This window comes from Mugil cephalus, chromosome 1, assembly GCF_022458985.1.
Source record: "Mugil cephalus isolate CIBA_MC_2020 chromosome 1, CIBA_Mcephalus_1.1, whole genome shotgun sequence".
Classification (NCBI taxonomy): Eukaryota; Metazoa; Chordata; class Actinopteri; order Mugiliformes; family Mugilidae; genus Mugil; species Mugil cephalus.
This window is the reverse complement of record NC_061770.1, coordinates 14,000,790-14,021,493: the sequence shown is the minus strand read 5'-3', so window position 1 is coordinate 14,021,493 and position 20,704 is coordinate 14,000,790. Positions and strand designations below refer to the sequence as shown.

The 20,704-nt window shown below is 43.2% G+C and overlaps 1 protein-coding gene across 1 annotated transcript in view; it reads left to right on the top strand.

Annotated features, from left to right (window-relative positions):
• Positions 1-20,704, top strand: part of plcg1 (phospholipase C, gamma 1) — a 28,384-nt gene that overhangs the window by 685 nt on the left and 6,995 nt on the right. The window contains exons 2-27 of the mRNA XM_047607425.1: positions 1,083-1,370; positions 8,652-8,804; positions 8,963-9,056; positions 9,171-9,218; positions 9,732-9,816; positions 9,971-10,054; positions 10,394-10,416; positions 10,497-10,566; positions 10,658-10,759; positions 11,687-11,805; positions 12,294-12,379; positions 12,793-12,913; positions 13,166-13,334; positions 13,456-13,578; positions 13,825-13,926; positions 14,483-14,670; positions 15,270-15,470; positions 15,670-15,789; positions 15,943-16,123; positions 16,265-16,342; positions 16,455-16,558; positions 16,796-16,889; positions 17,047-17,116; positions 18,513-18,676; positions 19,561-19,657; positions 19,761-19,985. Of these exons, the coding sequence (XP_047463381.1) occupies positions 1,154-1,370; positions 8,652-8,804; positions 8,963-9,056; positions 9,171-9,218; positions 9,732-9,816; positions 9,971-10,054; positions 10,394-10,416; positions 10,497-10,566; positions 10,658-10,759; positions 11,687-11,805; positions 12,294-12,379; positions 12,793-12,913; positions 13,166-13,334; positions 13,456-13,578; positions 13,825-13,926; positions 14,483-14,670; positions 15,270-15,470; positions 15,670-15,789; positions 15,943-16,123; positions 16,265-16,342; positions 16,455-16,558; positions 16,796-16,889; positions 17,047-17,116; positions 18,513-18,676; positions 19,561-19,657; positions 19,761-19,985 (3,118 nt within the window). The 5' untranslated portion in view covers positions 1,083-1,153. The remainder of the gene's footprint in view (positions 1-1,082; positions 1,371-8,651; positions 8,805-8,962; positions 9,057-9,170; positions 9,219-9,731; positions 9,817-9,970; positions 10,055-10,393; positions 10,417-10,496; positions 10,567-10,657; positions 10,760-11,686; positions 11,806-12,293; positions 12,380-12,792; positions 12,914-13,165; positions 13,335-13,455; positions 13,579-13,824; positions 13,927-14,482; positions 14,671-15,269; positions 15,471-15,669; positions 15,790-15,942; positions 16,124-16,264; positions 16,343-16,454; positions 16,559-16,795; positions 16,890-17,046; positions 17,117-18,512; positions 18,677-19,560; positions 19,658-19,760; positions 19,986-20,704) is intronic.

Here is a 20,704-nt window from a genome sequence, read left to right as displayed (position 1 = left end):
ATTATTATTAGTTTTATTATTATTTTTTTGTAAAATGAGATTGAACCTCCCCGCTGCTGCTGGCTGGATTAAAGGTTAAATCGTGTTGGGGAGAAAGTTATCTGGGGGTGATTATTTAAATTTCTCCTCTCCGGACGGTTTTAGGTCCCAGCTGTCATTTTTTTTTTTTTTTAACCATCTATTTACACCTCTGTTAATGATAAATCCCAGCTCTGTTTCTCTTTTCCCCCCTCTCCTACTCTGGTGTTCCTGCTATACTCCGAAAATCAATAAAACCCTGCGTGTTATGAGATGTTTGAATTCTAGTTTAACACTGTGTTGGACAGTTTTATGTTGCTATAAAGTAGCTATATTACAGGTTGTAGCAGTGTACCTGTATTTTACAACATGTCAGACTGCCGACTCGAGTTCAAAATGTTTTAATAAGACAGTAAATTTGGTAAAACTTATTATTATTATTATTATTTTATTATTCATACCATTGAGGGAACTGTATTATCTGTGGTGGTGTTGCTGTGCTATAAATGATCACTTGAAGCAATTCAGCTCATTGATTATGCATTTTGCATGAAGTTTCGGGAGATGTGTATTCTCTCTCACACACACATTTGACTTTTGCTACACTTGTGAAAACGAATGAATTCCTGCACTAAACCGTAGCTTCATGGAGCTTATTGTATTTGGCGTTTGCATAAAACGACTCGACTTTGTTTTTATTTTGAAGCCTGTGGTTTGTCGTGCTATTAATTTGTGTTGTGTTCAGTCAGTGCGCTAAATAACAATAACACTATTAATACACTTGAACTGCCTTATTTCTTAAGCCGATTCATTGTGAATTCAACATAATAACAGTCACGGAGGAGGATTTAGTCCGGGACTGTTACATTATAATGCATTTCGATTTCACAAGTGTGCCTAATGTTTTGGCAAGTGAGAGTGTGATACGCATGTTGCTCGGTTCTGACTCCTGACAGAATCACACACCGTGCTCAGGTTATAATGTGCATGCAGCACTGACACACTACAAGTCCCACGGGGAATGGTTGTTTCACGGGTTTCCCCTCCTTCTCCTCCCGCTGTAGGTATCCCTGTATAAGCCTGCACCGAGCAGATTGTTCTGAGAGGAAGCGGATAACAAACAGGGGAAGTGAACATGGCTGGGACCTCTGGCTTCTTTTCCAACGGACCTGTGCCGTGGATGGACAACGACACGGAGATGAACAACCTGTACCGAGACCTGGAGCTGGGGACAGTACTGACGCTCTTTTATTCTAAGAAGTCCCAGCGGCCGGAGAGAAGGACATTTCAAGTAAAGCTGGAGACCAGGACTATTATCTGGACTCGGGGCACGGATAAAATAGAGGGAGAGAGTGAGTAGTGTCCAAAAGACAAAAACAAACACATTAACACACACACACACGCAGACGGTGATGTACAGGTTGGAAATGCAGAGGTAACTGGTTGGTTTGCTTCCACTCAAAAATACGCCATCTGCATTGTGTTGTGAGGCGCTTGAATGCCTCACAAAAGACAGGGTGAGTTCGCACATGATGTGGCGACAACATGAAAAGAAAGAAGCGAAGAAGTAGGCACTTATAAAAACCCTTTAGATCCTGAAAAAGCAAAGTTGTAGCTTTTAATGAAAATAAATGTCACAATTTGACCCGTCCAAGTGCATGTACAGTGTAACACAATTATTAACAGGGTTTATAGGTGGCTTCAGAACATCTGTACATGCTAGAAAATCTGGAAATGAGGATTAGTGATGTAGAAATGAAAGTGAGACGGATGGATTATAGGAATGGGCTCATGTAAAGTTAAAGCTCTATAGTTGTATTACTATGAAAAAAAACACATATTTATACCATTATTAGATCTAATAGGGTTACCTAACAATCCATATTATATATTAGCTTTATTTTTTTTAGCTTTATAATATATATTTTTGTGTGGATATTACAAGACATGTTTTTTTTTGGTCCAGTGGGTAAATCACATCTTAGAAATGAACAGCCACAAATGAATCCAGGGTCACGAGACGAGAAGGAGAAGGAGAGAGGATATTTCTCCTTGTGCTGCTTTGTTCCATTCATAGGTTACACTGTAAATGACTGGGAAGCCGACATTCAGGTTGATCTTCAGCAAAACAGCGTGTCTGAGTGAGGACGCGCAGGCCTTCAGCGAGTCGTTGAGTCGTCTGCCTCTCGGGTAGCAGGATGCCTTGTGCACAGCTGCACTCTGCTCCGGATGCAACAAGAAAAGAGCTCACACGTACCACACACAAAAAAAAATAGGACGTAAGGTTTAGTTAGGGTTTTTTTTTTTTTTTTTTTTTTTTTTTTTTACTTGCATGGTGTCATCTCCTTTGCAGTGAAGTTTCACTGCAGAGGTTTCATACACCCATGAGCTCATAGATGTAATCTGATACTCCTGGAGAGGTGAAATAGGCCTTGGCTCCTCATTAATGTACAGAAATAGAATATCAGTTTGCTTTATTTATTTATTTATTTATTTTTTACTGGAAGTGTGTTATCTGCGGTGCCGATGGAGTGATGTCCGCTATCATTGGAAGCGGTTGTTGCCTAATCGGCAGAGACGAACCTATTTGTCCCTTCACATAAGCGTGCGGTGCACATTTTATCCCGTCCAGCTCGCTGCTCTTTCAGTTTCTGCCCATCTTTCCAAACAAATGAATGTTTCTGTATGGCTGGTGCATACAGTGTACTGTATAGTGCGTTACGGCAAAATGGCTTGACTAAGCAGGATGTGGTTTTGCAGAATAATTGGCAGTAAACGACTGGTTAGACGCGGGGGCAGCGCATGTCGTAAATGTGAAGGTTTGAATACCTGACGCGTCCTTTTTAAGTGAAACTCCACATCAGATCAAACGCGTTTGCAAAGAGGCCGTTGCGAAACTCACCGCTCAGTATGGTTCTTATATCGTATGAACCATCTTCAGAACTTCTTGTTTCTGAGGAGGTTACTGATACCAAGCAGCATAAGTGTGGATCAAACTCGTGCTTGAACGTTAATCTCCCTAGCACCATCGAGTCGTTTTAACATCCGGGAGCGGCTGAGATGTTAAAGATTTGACGCTTTCTAAATCAGCCTGTCTTGCATTTTTATGAATGAACTTCAAACCCTCTCAAGCAAACGTTCTCTGGTCAAATGCTGTAATTTTGAGGTTTTTTTTTTTTTTTTTTTAACTTAAAACGACGATTTCATTGGTTAGCCCTGGATGTGACTGCACATGTTGCAGAAAACCGTGTCTGCAGTGGTCGTTGTATTGGTGTTATCTCTAGTACAATACAGATTATATTGCAAATCAGTGAGATTTTTACATTGCGCTAACAAAGTACCTTGAAGAACCGAGACCAAGATGATACAAACATTACAAATATGTCCCACATGGTCCTGGTTCCCAAGAGACCCAGCTGACATTATTTTTCTGTAAAACATCCCACTCAGATAGGAGCTTTGGACATTTATTTAAAGAGGATGTGAACGTCTCTCATACTAAAACGATTATATATGTTTTAACACTGATGGCCGAAGGAATTTCAAAGTCCCGCCATTTAAATTTCGCGGTGAAAACACAGGGCGCCGCCATTGCTGTTGTGTCCCTGGACGTGTCGTCATTGGAGCAGTTGGCTGAATAACTGCTTATAGACGGTATACGTGACGTCACTGCCGCCCGGGGGCCACGCCCCCCCCTGAGTGGCAAAAGCACAATGAAATGTAGCCGTAAATACAGCAAGACCGGGGAAAATGTAGATTATTAGGTCATATTAAGGACAATTGGGCTTGACGATGATCCAAACGAACTAGTGTGGATTTGGAAAAGTGGATTAACCTCAGTTTCAGACAGTTTCAGGTAGTTTAAGGTCATTTCAGTTATGATAAATGTAGCTAAATAAAAGATGCTAACGCTAAGAGCTTCACTGAGAAGTAACGTTAGCCATATAATACTGTAGCGTCTGACCAGATGTTAAAAGGATGACGAGCAGTGATCACAAATATTACATTTATTGTTTTATTGTTATTCATTGTTGGAACTGAAATAGTTACCGTCGGCCGTAACTATGCAAGAACAACAACGTTGACAACAGGACGTAAATCAATATTAGCTCACGGTAAATGTGAACCACAATCACCAGGTTTCTTTGAATGGATTCCAGTTGTTTCTTAGTAATGCGGTGATCTATTTACTTCCCTTTTCTGTAGCAGATATCGGTAAAAATACATCTCTGACTGCTTTTCAAATATGTTGGTGCAGTCAATTGCAAAACAGCTCTTCGCCTTTTCATTTTGCAATTTAAACGCTGTTAAAGCCTGTGATTCAAAGTAATGCTTTTAATCTCCACGCTCAACTGTCACTTTGCCACACAATGGCCGTAACCACGGAGACTTGTCTTGCTGTGACGTCACGTTCATACCCTCGATACATTGAAAATGACAGGGAAAGAGGAGCCGATTACAAAACAAATTAAAGGAGCCATGTTTTTTGCGTTGCTCCTGGACGTTAACATGAGTTTTATAAAGTTAAAGACTGGGAGAAATATTTTCATTTCCATTATTGGCTGCTGACACGACCGCCTGCACTGCAACGTTGGCTAGCTGCACTCAAAAGGTAAAATTTTCATTTTTGCGATGTTGGATCTTAAGAGGTAGAGCTTCAAAATGCAAAAAGGAGAAACTGGAGCAAGAGACCTAACATTGTGAGCAGGCAATATTGAAAACAACAATCTAACCGAAAAGTGCTGTTCATTCATCAGCTGATCAAAAAAAAAGTTGAAGAATGGGTTAAGGTTAAAGACTGGTGGAGCTACTCGTTACCGAGTGCCTTGTTGACACTTTAATTTCAGTTTTGAGTGCGTTATTTTATTTTATTTTATTTTTCTGAGCTATGGTCTTAAACTTTTGATCATGTAAATCGTTTCCGTGTCGAGCTGCTGAATCTCCTTCTTGTCAGTGGCTCAGACGCGTAGGTAGGCCATTGGGTTAGCCGATAGAAAAATCACCCTTTCTGCCTCAGATTTTCTCCTAAACTGCGTCTTCTTCGATAGCGGCCAAAGCAGCCGACGACGTGGGGAGTGACGTAAAGTAAAGACGGCGGCGAGCACGCCTCAAAACGCCCTCAGAAATGCATTTAGAAATCAGATTTTCTTTAAAACGCCTGATTTTTATGTTAATTTATTTTAGTGTTACTTTTAAGATTGGTGTTTAAAGTTCGTGTTTGTTTCATGTCCTCTTTAAAACATATATATACATGTGTAAACCGCCTAAGAGGAACCAGTGGCCACGTATTGAAGCAGATAAGATTGACTGACCTATTTTAGCGTCTCCCCTGTGTTTATGGTTTGACAGTTTTTTATTTTTATTTGTTTGCATGCAAAGTGTTAAAACGCGCCTGCAGGATTTAACGTAGCAGATTGACAAGAAGGTGAGGGTTTGCCGTCTGTCCTGCTCACTGAGCTTTACGGGACTAACTCAACCTGGTGGATTTTACACATACCCCTTATTTTTTCACTGCAATGTTTTCAGTGCAGAACAGAACAAAAAGTCAGAAAAAGTATACTTGTATTAAGGTTGATTTAATATCTCGTTGCTATGACAAAATAAGATGCTTTTCATTAACTGGGAGGGACATTTGTCACTGTGTCCTGGTGTTTATCAAGGCAACAGTTGTCAGATGAATCTATAATGAAACGAGTCATGGGTGCAGCGAGCCCACTAACGACAGGTCTGCTCCCGTTTAGAGAGAGAGAGTTTAAACTGTGTGTGTGTGTAGTCCGATGTCGACCTCCTGTTTAGAAACAGTTGCCACAGATGTTCTCATCTGCTGCCTGGAAATGCGTTGAATAGTGAAGACGTGTTTTGGTTTGTTTTTTTGTTGACTTCTCAGTCATGTGCGGGTGGAATTACCTGTGCACATCTGTGGAAACTGTCATGTTTCTGATCTGCTTTTTCCATACCTCCCGCAAAGGACGCGCACATGCTTTCTCCCCACAGACGTCAGACGGCGTTTCTAGCTGATGCGCTGTTGATCTCGTTTTCTGTCACACACTCAGCAATCACAACAGTTTATTCATGGTAAATATGATCAGCAACATGGTTATGCAGTATAGATTGAAAATGGACTGAGAAGTCATTGGAAAACAACCGCTCCACAGTTCTCTTTACACTTCTTAGGAAAGAGGAACAGAGCCCACGTAGGTACGTGGCAATTGTTTGTCACGGGGAAACTCCTCTCCATAAATTTATTCAGCGTCCCACCAGTGCAGCTGATGGGAATCAGCTGATCTGGAAGTGTGTAGTGAAACATGGGCCGCACAGTTGCTCGAAAACTTGAAAAGTGGAAGGTGGATTTCTTCTGTTTTCATATCGAAGTGGCGGCGTCACGATCAATCAGCCGTTCAGACTTTTATTTATAGCAAATTGCAATTCAAAGTGCGTTACAAGAAATACAAAAATAAGGTGGGAAGAAATATTGATGTGGCTTTTTCCTCTGATACAGTAACGGTTTTGAATGTCTAAATATTGACTTTAAAAGAAAAAGTCATGCTTTGGGTTGATCGTGAAAACTTCTGCACCTCCGCTTTTTCTGTACAAGTGCAGTAAATTGGAAATGAATCATTTGGATTAATATTGTTTTGTGACTTAATTTGTCCAGTGAATTATCATTTAATGTCATCTAATGTACATAGCATGCAGGAGAACAATTGCAACTAATCCTCTTCGAACTCTGAACTGTGTAAATTGAACCACGGTGTGTAGTGATTAACCTCTTTTAGGTGCCGAACCCATAGGTTTTGAACCTATTTAATTATGCGTTGATCAAACTGTTACAAATTACATTTTATCCAATTCTTTACTATATGATTACACTTCAACAAATAGATTTTTAATCTTTTTTTTCTATTGCTTATTCTTCAAATTAATATTCAGTGTATGAAATGTCTGAAAATATTGGGAAATCTCGCGACTTCTTCACACTAGCTTTTGATTTACATTAAACAAAAGCAACAAAATCTTTAATGTTATTTGCAGTGATTTTTAAAAAAAGAGGAAAATGCAAATGCTTTATTTGATAGTGATACGACCTCTACATGCAGTGCAAGTGCCTATGTAAGAAAAAAAAAAAATTTTTGTCAATGTTTGGTATAAAAAACACTTTTATTTTTGTGCGTCTGAAACTGGTGTTTTGTTTGCTAGTAGTTCTGCTTGGTTACAAGATGTAGAAGCGGTGCGGAGGGTAGAACCGGTTCCAGGAAGATGTGTTGAAGCGCGTCGTGTGATCCCTCCTGTCGTCTCTCTGGGGAACAACGTTTCACCTTTGGCTAACGCTTTATTTCCCCCCCTGTGTCTGGGGCAGCCTCCAAATATTTCGACTCGGATGACGAAAAGTGTCGTCTGACGGTTTCAGCACGTCAGAGCTGCTTTTCTCTCAGCGGAAGTCTGCCGGCCCGTGTAGCCGATAAAGTAAACTGAGATATGATGCATGATTGGAGAGCTCGGCTTGGTGAAAATTTGCGAGCAGACATGCTTAGAGTGTGTTTTTTTTTTTTTTTTTTTTTTTTTTTAATGCTCAAGAGAAGAACGTGCACATTGCTCACCTATACGCGAGCACAGATGTGGTGTGTAGGCGACAAAAGCACAGGATGTGTGGTTCGGGGGCAGGAAGAGGAGTAGGAGATGAGAGATGTGTGTGTTTAGCAGGAGAGTCCCTGCTGTTGGTCTTTAACTGCTGCTAATGTAACTCTGATAGGAACCCACTGAGCTACCTTAAAATCTATACAAAGTCTCTGGCTGCTAATTAATTGTGTCGAGATAAAGAGTGAAGCGGTTATTTTTAGAAGTATTGCGTTCCCCCATCTTATGTGTGTACTGTAACGCATCGAGCCTAAAAAGCATTCTTCACATCACGCACATACCCACCAGTCCTGTGACAAACTGGTTAGTGCAGCCGTCTCGCAGTCTTTGCAGATTAGTAATTGGTGGTTTTGGTTGATTTCAGTGGTGAAAGACAAACCGAGGTAAATTTGGGGTTGGTAACTACATCTCCTTTTCCTGGACTCTGTTCATATCTTGTGTACTGAACGTCTTTAAGGCTGCCTGTGTGTGGTTTGGGTCACGTCCTCTGCTTCACTGTTTTATGTGGTCAGGGGTCTTCAAATACCTGTGCATGCTGTGTGTTGTTCTAAAAGGTTAGTGTTCACATTGAGGCAAGTAAATATGAGCATGCACAGTGGGATTATTTTACTGTTTTGATTAGACTTCAGGGCCTTTCTGGGTGGAGTTTGCATGTATGCGTGGGTTTTCTCCGGGTACTCTGGTTCCCTCCCATCTCTAAAGACATGCTCGTTAGGCTAATCGGTGAATTGACCCTGAGTGTGAGTGTGAATCGTTGTTTGTCTCTGTGTTGGCCCTGCGATGGACTGGCGACCTGTCCAGGGTGTACCTCGCCTCTCGCCCAATGACATCTGGGATAGGCTCCAGCAACCCCCACGACCATAGCGACGATAAGCATTAGTAGAAGATGAGATGAGATGAGACTTTATTGTTTTACAGATTAAGCCTTTCCTGGTCGTTTTGGTTCTTGACAGTGATGCTGATTTCGCTAACCGCTGCACGTTTGTCTGTCCCTTCAGTTGACATCCGAGAGATCAAGGAGATCCGTCCCGGACAGAAGTCTCGGGACTTTGAGCGCTATGTGGAGGACTCGGCCAGTCGGCTGGATCAGGCGCACTGTTTTGTCATCCTGTACGGCACAGAGTTTCGCCTCAAGTCCCTCAGCCTGGCAGGTGCGTACCCAGACGAGAGAAGAGTCTGTCGACGCCAGACATCCATGAGCTCGTTAGGCACAAACCTCCACCTTCATCTCACGTGTGAAAGACTTGCATTTGTGCGTGTTATCACGCCGTACGGAGCAGAACTCATTCAGCTGTTGTTCTGTCTGCAGCCACGTCTGATGAGGAGATGACCATGTGGGTGAAGGGCTTGAACTGGCTCGTGGCCGACACGCTCAAGTCCCCCACACCGCTGCAGATAGAGAGGTAACACGAATAGAAACGACACCCAAGCTTTTGGGTGTCGAGGTGGCATGGAAGTGTCTCATTCTGTGTTATCTCTGGTTAAACATATTACATGTTTCTTTTTGTTTTTTTCAGGTGGTTACGCAAACAGTTCTACGCGGTTGATCGCAACAGAGAAGACAGGTAAGCCGGCCCGGTTGCCACTCGGCTGCGGAGTTAATCCGATCACCCTCGCAAGAAATAGACATCATTAGATGTAACTCAATTGTTCGCTGCAGCGGTTGTGTGCCCTGTTCCCCAGTGCAACATTTAGAGCAAGTAGACTTGCAGCACTTTGGTGGTAGATGTCTGTGAGAGAGCTGAGTTGAGGTGCGGTGAAGGAACTAACCTCTCAGCCACACACCAGCAACTCTTCCTGCAGCAGGAAACAGACTGCAGAGAATGGAGGAGATGTGCAGAGACGTTTGTCTGATACATCCCTGACGAAGGAGCAGGCCTTTGTTATTGCAGTTAGGTTATTGTCGGGCCAGAAATTCCTGGCTGTGTAGTAGAAGTGAAGCCAAACAACTCCACTGAGCATGCGTGTGTTCTTCTGTGTCACAACATTATCCATATAAGCTGTCGTCTGCACCTATTGTACGTGCGTATCCATGTTTGTGTTTGATATTTGAACAAAACGTATGTGTATGTGTTTAGGATATCCTGTAAGGATCTGAAGAACATGCTGAGCCAGGTCAACTACAAGGTGCCCAACATGAAGTTCCTCCGAGAGAAACTTCCGGTAACCTCCCGCTACTTAGCACAGACCCCCTTTCCACAACCATCTCCCTGCCCACTTCCCTTTTCACTACGATGTTGTTACAGGACAGAGATTTATGGTTTGTCCTTAACGGCCGTTTTGCTTTCCCCCTTCGATTCTCCGCTCGTTTCCACAGGACTCGGAGCTGAGGAACGGAGACGTGTCCTTCAGCCAGTTTGCCCAGCTGTATCGTAGCCTCATGTTTGATGCTCAGAGAAACGTAAGTGCACGCGTTTTATGTATCCACAGATAGTCCCAGCACTTTCATCCCCCCCCCATCTGATGCCCTGCCAAGGCACACTTCATCCCCCATCTGTCTGTTCTCAAATGGCTGCAAGATCAATATGGACCAGTTAAAAACCCACCAAACCCCTCTGGTGGAGGCCATTAGGACACACAAACACGCACACACACGGATGAGGAGGCAGGCTGGGGTCAGATTAAATGGATGACCTCAGTGCCCTCCCCCCACAGGATGTGTGTGTGTCCATCTACATGAACGCAGAGTACGGCACTTTGACTAATTACCTGATATTTTCCTTTCTGATCAATTTTTCAGCTGGATATTCTGTTTCTACAAAGGTAGGTCAAAGTCCTCGCTCTTGCAGAGTAAATCTTTCTGTTGACTTACAGAACAGTTAAACCGTTACTTTATCTGCCAGGTTCTCTGACAATCAAGAGCGCAGGATCTCCTTAGAGGACTTCAAGAACTTCCTCCTGGAGTATCAGAAGGTAGTCTCCCTCGCTCATTCAACATCTCGTCGGTTTGGAGATTTGTTTCGTTTGCATGCTCCAACGCATCTGCATCTGTCTGTGAATCCAGGAAATGTGGGCCACAGACAACAACAAGGTCCAGGAGTTCATGTTCGGCTACCTGAAAGACCCCCTGAGGGAAGTGGAGCAGCCTTATTTCCAACAAGACGAGGTCCGCGCACACAGTCTCTCTCCCTGTATTCTCAATTCTTTCGTTTTCTCTTTTCTGGGTTTTTTGTTCTCTGGTGGAAAAGTTGAAACATGTTTTCCGATGCCCCCCTGTCTTGTCAGTGTGGGTGGGAGGTGCTCAAAAAATTGACATGGATAGCCTTGAGCATGGCCAAAAACACCTCCTCCCACACAGATAGAAAAAGGTTCTTGTGGCAGCGTATAACACTTCTGCAGAAAGCGAGGGATGCTTTTGTGGTCTCCAGCAAGTCATGATTGATTAAAGATAAGAGGAAGCTAGTAAGAACCAGGCTGTTGGAGCTGGAAGTGAGAGCTGTACTTAACTGAACTGTGGTCGTCATACATACAGTCACTTTATATGAATATATATATATAAGTATATGCTGAGTAAGTAAAACCAGTGACGTTTTATCTGGAAATAGTTTTTCTCTAACAATAAGCCTTGAAGTGGCGGTGCTTTTCTTTCTGAAGTGAATGACAGCCATGTCCGATTACAACAAATCAAAATGATTAAGGCTGCACATATTCTTAATGTGTGAAATATCACGTCTGAATATGTTCCTGACGTCTGACTGACTGAGACTAACTCTTTGTCCACGCATCAACATGTGCACAAGCTGCTCCATTGTTTTTTGAAACGTGTAGAAATGCTTCGAGTGCATGTGTGTCAATGGCAACTTTATTTTTCTTGTAGAGAAAACAAAGAGACGCTTCAATGCAGACCGAAATAGTTCACTGAAAGTTGGTATGGCGTAATCGCTGACTCTCTAGATGCTCTGATTGTTATTTGTTACGTGGTTCGTGGTAACGCTCTGAGTAACACGAGTCACAGAAAACATAGTAGTAAATTAAGACTTAACCTCTCATGCTCTCTGTTGTCTATTGTTCTCTTTTCTTTTCTCCCGTGTAGTTCCTCACCTACCTGTTCTCTAAAGAGAACACCATCTGGGATTCCACCTTGGACCAAGTGTGTCCTGAGAACATGAACAACCCCCTGTCCCACTACTGGATCTCCTCCTCACACAACACGTAAGGATGGAGGGCGGGGCGTTTGTTGAGCAGACTGTAATTTAGACCCTGGGAGCGCTGAAGTCTGGCATCCTTTTTCCAAGAATCTCTGCCCAAACGGGGCTTTTGAACCGACTCCATGTATCAGATAAAACTTTATTATTTAACAATCGTGCTCCAGAATGAGATGCGGGCGTTTATTTTGCAGGAAAATGTATTTTTCCTCCCATTGAAAAGTGTGTGAAAGGCCGTTCAAATGATAACCTTCTGTACCAGATGTGAAACAATACTCATTGGAGCGGCGGAATGAAAACTTCCCATGTTGCTTTGATTGGGCTTGAATTGACCGACTCAGTGAGTAAGAAGTCAACAAAAGAGAAGGAACCCTTTTGATATGGCGGCACCGACGTGTTTACGCTGCGGCCATTGAAAGTGTGTGGTGCAGTCCCTTACGTGTGAATCATTATAGAACCATTTGACACACGTTGATGTGATGTTCTTATTTTTAGCTACTTGACGGGAGACCAGTTTTCCAGCGAATCGTCTCTGGAGGCGTACGCTCGCTGTCTGAGGATGGGCTGCCGCTGTATTGAATGTGGGTGAACACACACAGACACACACACAGACAAACCCATGCACTGTAAATCAGCACCACTTGATCTCCAACCTTCTAATTAACTGTCTTACCCGACTCCTTAAACCTCCCAGTTCTACTTATAATGCAGCCGCCGCACCCTCACCCACACACTCGGACATGCACAGAAACTGAACTGCGTGTTGTCTTCACACCAAACCCTTGTCAAGCAGGTTTCTGTGAATAGAACAAACTTGTTGTTGAATGGGTTGCATTAGCTCATGCAAAAGTAAAACACATGGTAATAAAAACCTGTCAGCCAGCTTAAAAATCCCAAAAGTCTTCCGTCATTCTTTTATTCACCCTCATTCATTTACTTCCTACTTCCTCAAAGTATTGTAGATGTAACGGCTTGCGTCTGTGTTTGTTCTCAGTGGACTGCTGGGATGGTCCAGATGGAATGCCAGTCATCTACCACGGGCACACCCTCACGACAAAAATCAAGTTTTGTGATGTCCTGGCCACCATCAAAGAGCACGCCTTCGTCACATCCGAGTGAGTTTCCATGAGTTCAAACCAGTCTTCTTTCTTTTTACAGCAGCCGCCGCCGATGGTATGATTAAAAAGGGACAGAGTCGACAAAGACGCAGAGGCGACGCACGCACGCGAATGTTTCGCAGGCGCCACAGATGTTGTTGTTGTTTGTGTGAAAGACAAAGATGAGAAAGTCACACCTACGCATGCATAGAGACGGGGTCTCTGTGAGGTCGAGACACTTCTGGTTTGTGATCTGTGGTCTTCGTGCAGGTATCCCATCATCCTGTCCATCGAGGACCACTGTAGCATTGTGCAGCAGAGGAATATGGCCACCTGCTTCAAGAAGGTGTTCGGAGACATGCTGCTCACCAAGGCGGTGGACATCGCAGCAGACGGTCTGCCCTCACCCAACCAGCTCAAGAGGAAGATCCTCATCAAGGTCAGGGCCACCTGGAATCAGCTAGACTCACTCGTGCACTGACTCTATTATAATATATAATAACTATATCCCCCTCCTGTCACACCCTCTGTCTGTCCTCCTCTCCCTTCATCTGCTGCAGCATAAGAAACTTGCGGAAGGCAGCGCCTATGAGGAAGTGTCCACCTCCACTCCCTACTCAGAGAATGACATCAGCAACTCCATAAAAAATGGCATCCTGTTCCTGGAGGATCCCATTAACCACGTGAGATGCCTTTATGTGTTGTTTAAATGGTTTTTAGTGATGCATCACCCTCTCGCAGACTACCACTCTCGATTGTTTCATAACTGAGTCAGGCTTTATGAGACTTTGTGAACCCATTTCCTTGGACTTTTTGTCCTCGTCTACTCGGGCCACATTTTGCTCGACAAACATATGGATCTTTTTAATATTTGATCTGACCGTTTGAACATGCCGCGCTCTCTCCGCCCCCCCCCCCCCCCCCCCCAGGAGTGGTACCCTCATTTCTTTGTCCTGACCAGCAGTAAGATCTATTACTCAGAGGAGACCTCCAGTAATCAGGGCAACGATGACGAGGAGGAGCACCGAGAGGTCAGTACGCAAACAGAGATCATTTATGAGCTTTTACTGTGATTACTGTGGATTTATATGGAAAAAGTAGATGACCATAGTCTTCTCTTTACTACTGTCAATATTATCACTATTTTTATTTTTATTATATTTGTGATTGATTGTATTTTTATAACTTTCATTATAGTAATTATTATTTTTATTATTATTATTATTACTATACTTTATTATTATATACTTTATGTTCCTATTATATTACTATTATCATCACTATGTTTATTGCACAAATATGAGTCATTACCATTTACACCCCCATATAACACACACACAGAATCACACACAACAGTTGTTTGTTTGTACCTTATCCACTGTACATTATGTATGTTATCACTGTATGTTTTGTCTTATTACACATAAAATATAACAATAAAATAATAACAATATAAAAAAAGAAAATAGGTTCCTGACAGTTTGGGTTTTTAATATTCAGGTGTTTGAGCCATATTAAACTGGGCTGACTTTAGTGACCGTGAACACAACGTTGACCTTACTAATATGTTTTTAAACCTTCCGCCAGGTGTCTAATGGCATGGACCAGCACGTGACGGAGAAGTGGTTCCACGGAAAGCTTGGCGCTGGACGGGACGGGCGTCAGATAGCTGAGAGGCTCCTGTCCGAGTACTGCCTGGAGACCGGCGCCCCCGACGGCTCCTTCCTGGTCCGGGAGAGCGAGACGTTTGTGGGAGACTACACGCTGTCTTTCTGGTAGAGTGCAATGTTTTGCATTAAGAAAATCTTTAAAATCTCTCGACATTTTACACAGACTTCAACTGTTTCAACAGTTCTTTTTAAATAATTTAATGGAATAAATGTTATCAAAGGAAAGGGACATTTCAAAACGTTGTGTAATAAGCATAATTATATACTTCTGAATATTTTATCTTTATGATGTCATTTGAGCTAAAAATGTATTAATTGTAGGTTATTAGCGATGTGTTTGGTAAACTGTAATAGTGGGACATTGTCCTGTGAGACTGTGAACTAATGCTACGTGTTGTGTAGCGTTAATACATACAACCAGCTGAGAGACACACTGGCAATCGACATCAATCAATGTCAATCCTTTCACCATTGATTGAACGTGGCTGTACTCGCGGTCTGAAGTGTGATCAGTAACCTTGTGTCTGCTAATGCATGAGCTCTCAATGAGCGGAGCTACCTCACAGCAAATCAATTGTGCATGTGGTGTGCGTGTAATGTAGCGTTGTGCTACAAGGATGTAAAACACCAGGAACAGCGTTGAAGCTTTCAGTTTCAGCTTTTTTTTTTTTTTCCCCTTAATTTCCCTCGTTCTTACTCAACAGGCGTTCGGGCCGAGTGCAGCATTGTCGCATCCACTCTCGTCAGGAGGCGGGAAGCCCCAAGTTCTACCTGACTGACAACCTGGTGTTTGACACGCTCTTTGCCCTGATCACCCACTACCAGCAGGTGGCGCTGCGCTGCAACGAGTTTGAGATGAAACTGACTGAGCCGGTTCCTCAGACCAATGCCCACGAAAGCAAAGAGTGAGTGTCTGCACGCACTGGAAAGAAATTTGCAGTGTTGTGTTTTGCTCAGAAATAATTTCTTACATATTTCATAATATTTGCTTAAACTCTGAATATAACTACTTGTTTGTGTTCAACAAGCGATGTATGTGAAGCTCAAATGAATAGATGCACATCGGCATTAATCTTCGTCTGTGTTTTTTGTGCTTTATCTCAGGTGGTATCACGCCAGTCTGTCGAGGAGTCAGGCGGAGAACATGCTGATGAGGGTGCCTCGTGACGGGGCTTTCCTCGTCAGGAAGAGGGCAGAGCCGAACTCCTTCGCCATTTCCTTCAGGTTACTCAGTCCTGCTGCCTCATTCAGTGATTCTTATCTTGTCGTCTTTTCGGGCGACGGCAGGGGCAAAACATTACGAGTCAGCTGAATATGACATCATTGTGAAGTTTCTAAATATAGTTTTTTTTTTTTTTTTTTATGGGCACTTCACAGGGCGGAGGGAAAGATTAAGCACTGTCGTGTGCAGCAGGAAGGTCAGACCGTGGTGCTGGGCACCTCAGAGTTTGACAGCCTCGTAGATCTCATCAGTTACTATGAGAAGCATCCTCTGTACCGCAAAATGAAACTACGATATCCCATCAATGAGGACACACTGGAGAAGATAGGCACTGCTGTGAGTACACAGTCCACAAGCCATTTACCGGATATTAGTAAACCAAAAAAATGTTAAATGGATTATTAATTCATATGTTTTAAATAATACCCTTGCACTCCATAGAGAAGAGCTATTAACACGTACCATGTTGTCCCCTAGGAGCCAGACTACGGGTCACTGTACGAGGGCAGGAATCCAGGCTTTTATGTGGAGGCTAACCAAATGCCAACATTCAAGGTGAGCGCCCACGATCCAGTACACACGTAGTTGAACTTCGCACTACGGCCACCTGGACTCGCATGTGTGATGAACAGTGGACGAATGTGACCGGCCTTCCCTGTTGTTTCAGTGCACTGTCAGAGCCATGTACGAATACAAAGCCCAGAGAGACGACGAGCTCTCCTTCACCAAGAACGCTGTCATCTCTAACGTGGACAAACAGGAAGGAGGCTGGTGAGTGAGCGGTTTAAAAATCCACTCAGGAAGTAGCAATTCATTTTTATATTTACCTGATCATATTACCGCTGTGAAACCAGGGTAAGTGGCAGGTGTGAGTGACACATCCTTAAGACAGTTGTATTACTTAGAATTGTATTTTTAGAAAATCAAGGTGATCACCATTACCATGCTGAGGTCATCAAAAAATTTACAAAACCACATCCTCCTCGCTCTTCAACTCTCCATCATCAGGTGGAAAGGTGACTGTGGCGGGAAGAAGCAGCTGTGGTTTCCTGCGAACTACGTGGAGGAGATCAGTCCGTCAGCAGCAGAGCCAGACAGAACGGTGATTATCAAACACATTGGTGATTTTAAACGTCGTGACTTGTCCTGTCACGCACCTGACCATTGTCCACTCTCGCAGAGACGGATATGCAATATGTATTACAACTTCAAAAAGACTGACCGCGTCTTTAATAATCCCTCTATTCTCTTCCGAGCAGGAGATGACAGAAAACAGCCCTCTGGGAGATCTGCTGAGAGGAAGTGTGGACGTGTCTTCCTGTCAGATCGGTGAGTGTCCCTTCCACTTCCTGTTTGAAGGCTGCGGCCAGTCACCTTGCCAGAGGGCAGCCTCCTTTACTGGGCTGTCTTATGAGTGCACACCATCCACGAGGCTTTTTTTTTTTATAGTAAAGGGACACTCATCACTTCCGCGAACGTTGCTTTTGTCCATTATCATCCTCGTCTATTATTAATTCGTTTAGTGTTATTATTACTGTTGCTTTTCTCACAGCTGTGTGTCTGGTAGTTTATTGACGTCTTCTCGTCCAGTCGATACATGCCCATTAGTGCTGGCACATGCTGTCATGCATTGTTGGGACTTTTATCTAACCACAGTTGGAGTCTGTTTCTATGCCATTTGAGTGACTCACTGGCTCCATCTATTGGTCGTAAGGATCTAAATATATCTGCTAGAAAAGTGGCTCCCAACATTTCCTTGGAGCTGGGCTGACTGATTTAAGGATTTATTCTATAAGCATTTCATTCATAAAAAAAAATTGAAGATCATATTCTAACTCTAAATTGCAAAATTTACATCCTAACATTATTTTTTTTACTGTTTTGTTTGTCCTTTATTTGCATTTAGGACACATTCTCAAAATTTAGCTTCATAAATACACTCTCAGTGTTTCCGACTACAGTGACAACACTAGTTTAGATGATGCCTTCATGAAAACTTGGAAATTCTATTTTCCAATTTGGAAATTTCAGACTTCTGATATCATAGCGTTCACGTCCAGCGGTTAACTAAGTTTGTTATATTATCACCGATTGCTGAACATTAAAATATGTTCAGCAGGTATTTTTCTTTCTTTGGAAGCAGTCATTTCTGAGTTTGACAAGTCAGAGCTTTCTTTTTCCTAAGTTATCTTGAATGCAGCATCAGATGCAGCTGGATCAACTGAGCTTCCCAAGACTCACCTTACTTCTGATTGGCTAGTGATGAAGAGGGAAAGCTGCGTTACTCTCATTCCATTGGTAGATGAACTCAAAAACTGCTCAAACCTGACAATATCCTGCATCAACATTTTTCTAAATGTTAATCGTGGTCGAACACACACACACTGGAGATCCTGATCCTGTGCTGGAATATTTAAGCCCTGGATATTGTACATGTAGGGAGACGCAAGTAATACTAGTTAAAAGCTGGTGAACCGCTAGGTTGGGAACCACTGCGCTAGAACACTTTATTCCAAGGCGTCCTTCTCTTGATCACTACAGAATGAAAGCAGCCATTTAAAGACATTGTTTTCATGTGGAGGAAAGTGATGAAGCTGAATTTTAAGGCTTCCCCACTGTTCACCAGGAGGTTCAAACACAGTGAAACCCGTCTTTGAGGTGTTTGGATTAAGAGAAATAAAGTCCCCTGTTTTCTGTTCCCTAACCATACGTTCTTCCTCTTCAGTCGTGCGTCTTGAAGGGAAGGGCAGCAGGCCTCACGTCTTCTCGCTGGTGCCGAGTACCTCCATGCGTACGGGCCCGGTGTTGGATGTAGCTGCCAGCAGCGCCGAGGAACTCAAGGAGTGGGTGCTGAAGATCCGTGAGGTCACCATGACCTCAGAAGCCAAAGTAAGTATCTTATTTATTTATTTATTTATGGCATTCCTGGCAGAAAGTGCACTCGTACAACTCTTATGCCAAATGTGTGTTGACCGTATAACACACAATGCGTTTACATGCAGAGCTTAATTGAGCTATTCTCAAAATTCGACTTTCTCACGATAGTCCTTGTCCCAGTTTACATGCAGCGCAAGAAAATCGAATAACTGTTCTCCTCTTCCACACTTGGTGGCGATATGTGTCTTTTCAGCGCGATAATACCACGTTAATACGGCCCGATTTCCGGGTTGACCTATTACGCGATATAATAAACTAGAGTCGTTCATGTGGCAGACCGGCATCTCAAACAACAACCAGATGGATAATAGCACATTTTATTTAAACTTGTACGTAATGTTTGCGCTACTTCTGATGCAGGTAAGATCCGCGCTATCCCTCAGGCTTTCTTGGATGTGTTTGTTCCGGGGTCACACGCCAGCACGGCGGTCGTGGAGCATGCGCACACGCATTATCCGATGAAAACTCAAATTCAATCGCATTATCTGGGTGTCTCAATCGGACAATGAGAACGCCGTTAATCGGAGTAACGTGTTTACATGCACTTACGTTCTCCTGTTATAGTCTGATCAAGGCAATAATTTGTTTTTTTCATGTGCATGTAAACGCACTGACTCATGACCCATCACACGTTGGAGACACTGACTCAGTAGTGTGTGGTTAGCGAGTGTTATCCTGCAGACCCTCACGTACACGCCTGATAGCTGTATTGTATTGTTTAGTTTAACTACCATGGCAGTAGTTATTGAGGAATAAGAAAATCTTTGGCCTGAACTGAGCACTGATTGGTGTTATTGTTGGAGCTGCTGTATTCATGTTTGTGTTCCTCTGCTCAGCTGGAGGAAGGAAAGATAATGGAAAGGAGGAAGAAGATTGCACTGGAATTATCAGACCTGGTCATCTACTGCAGACCCGTGCCATTTGACGAAGAAAGTAAGGATAACACACGCTCGCTGGCCTTCAGACATGCAGTTTAATACAGCGTGTGAACCATGCCAGCGCTGGAAGATTACATCTTTCTCTCCATCTCCTGTAGAGATTGGCACAGAGCGGGCCTGTTTCCGGGACATGTCATCCTTCCCTGAGACAAAGGCAGAGAAGTACGTCAACAAGATTAAGGGGAAGAAGTTCCTTCAGTACAATCGACTGCAGCTGTCCAGGATCTACCCTAGAGGCCAGAGATTAGACTCTTCCAACTACGACCCACTGCCCATGTGGCTTTGCGGGTCCCAGCTGGTAGCACTTAACTTCCAGACTGCAGGTACCTACCTTCTTTTCAGAGCAGATGCAGATGCACACGCAGGCCCCGCTCTGACCTTTCATTAACATGTGGCCAGCTTTAAGTACCTGTGGTTACACCTGGTATCAAAATGCAAATTTACGTGTCTCCAACCAGCACTCGAGATCTGATTTCAGTTTTGTGGTCTGTATGCAAATGCAAACATCATTTGTGGGCCAGTTAAATATCACACCATCGTCTGTCTCTAATAGATCTCTGCACACTTCTGCATCAGAACCATGACCGGCACCTTTTGTTGTGTGTGCGCCAATACTTGGGCACACACATTAAATTATTTTTTAATGTGATATTTAGAGGCGTGCACACAGCTCACATTTTAACTTGAACTCTGGAAGCTTCCACATGAACTGTAATAACATGCACGACAAAGGACCTATGAGGAAGTACACTTAGCTGGACGAGGCTCCAAAATATAACCACATGATCACATCATTGATTAGTCACATGCTGATAACGTTTTTAATCATACACAGTGTGCTCATATTCATTTCTTTTGTGAGTTCTTGTTTTTTTCTGAATGAATGAGGCAAAATTTATACAACTTATGCACCACTGCTGAGTGGGTGGTCCATATGTCCTGGGTTAGCTGAAGGACGCTAACAAAGGAATGCAGTTAAATGCGCTCTCAATGTGTAACGTGTGTCACACCTGTACTTCAGATCGGATCCCTCAGGGCGGAT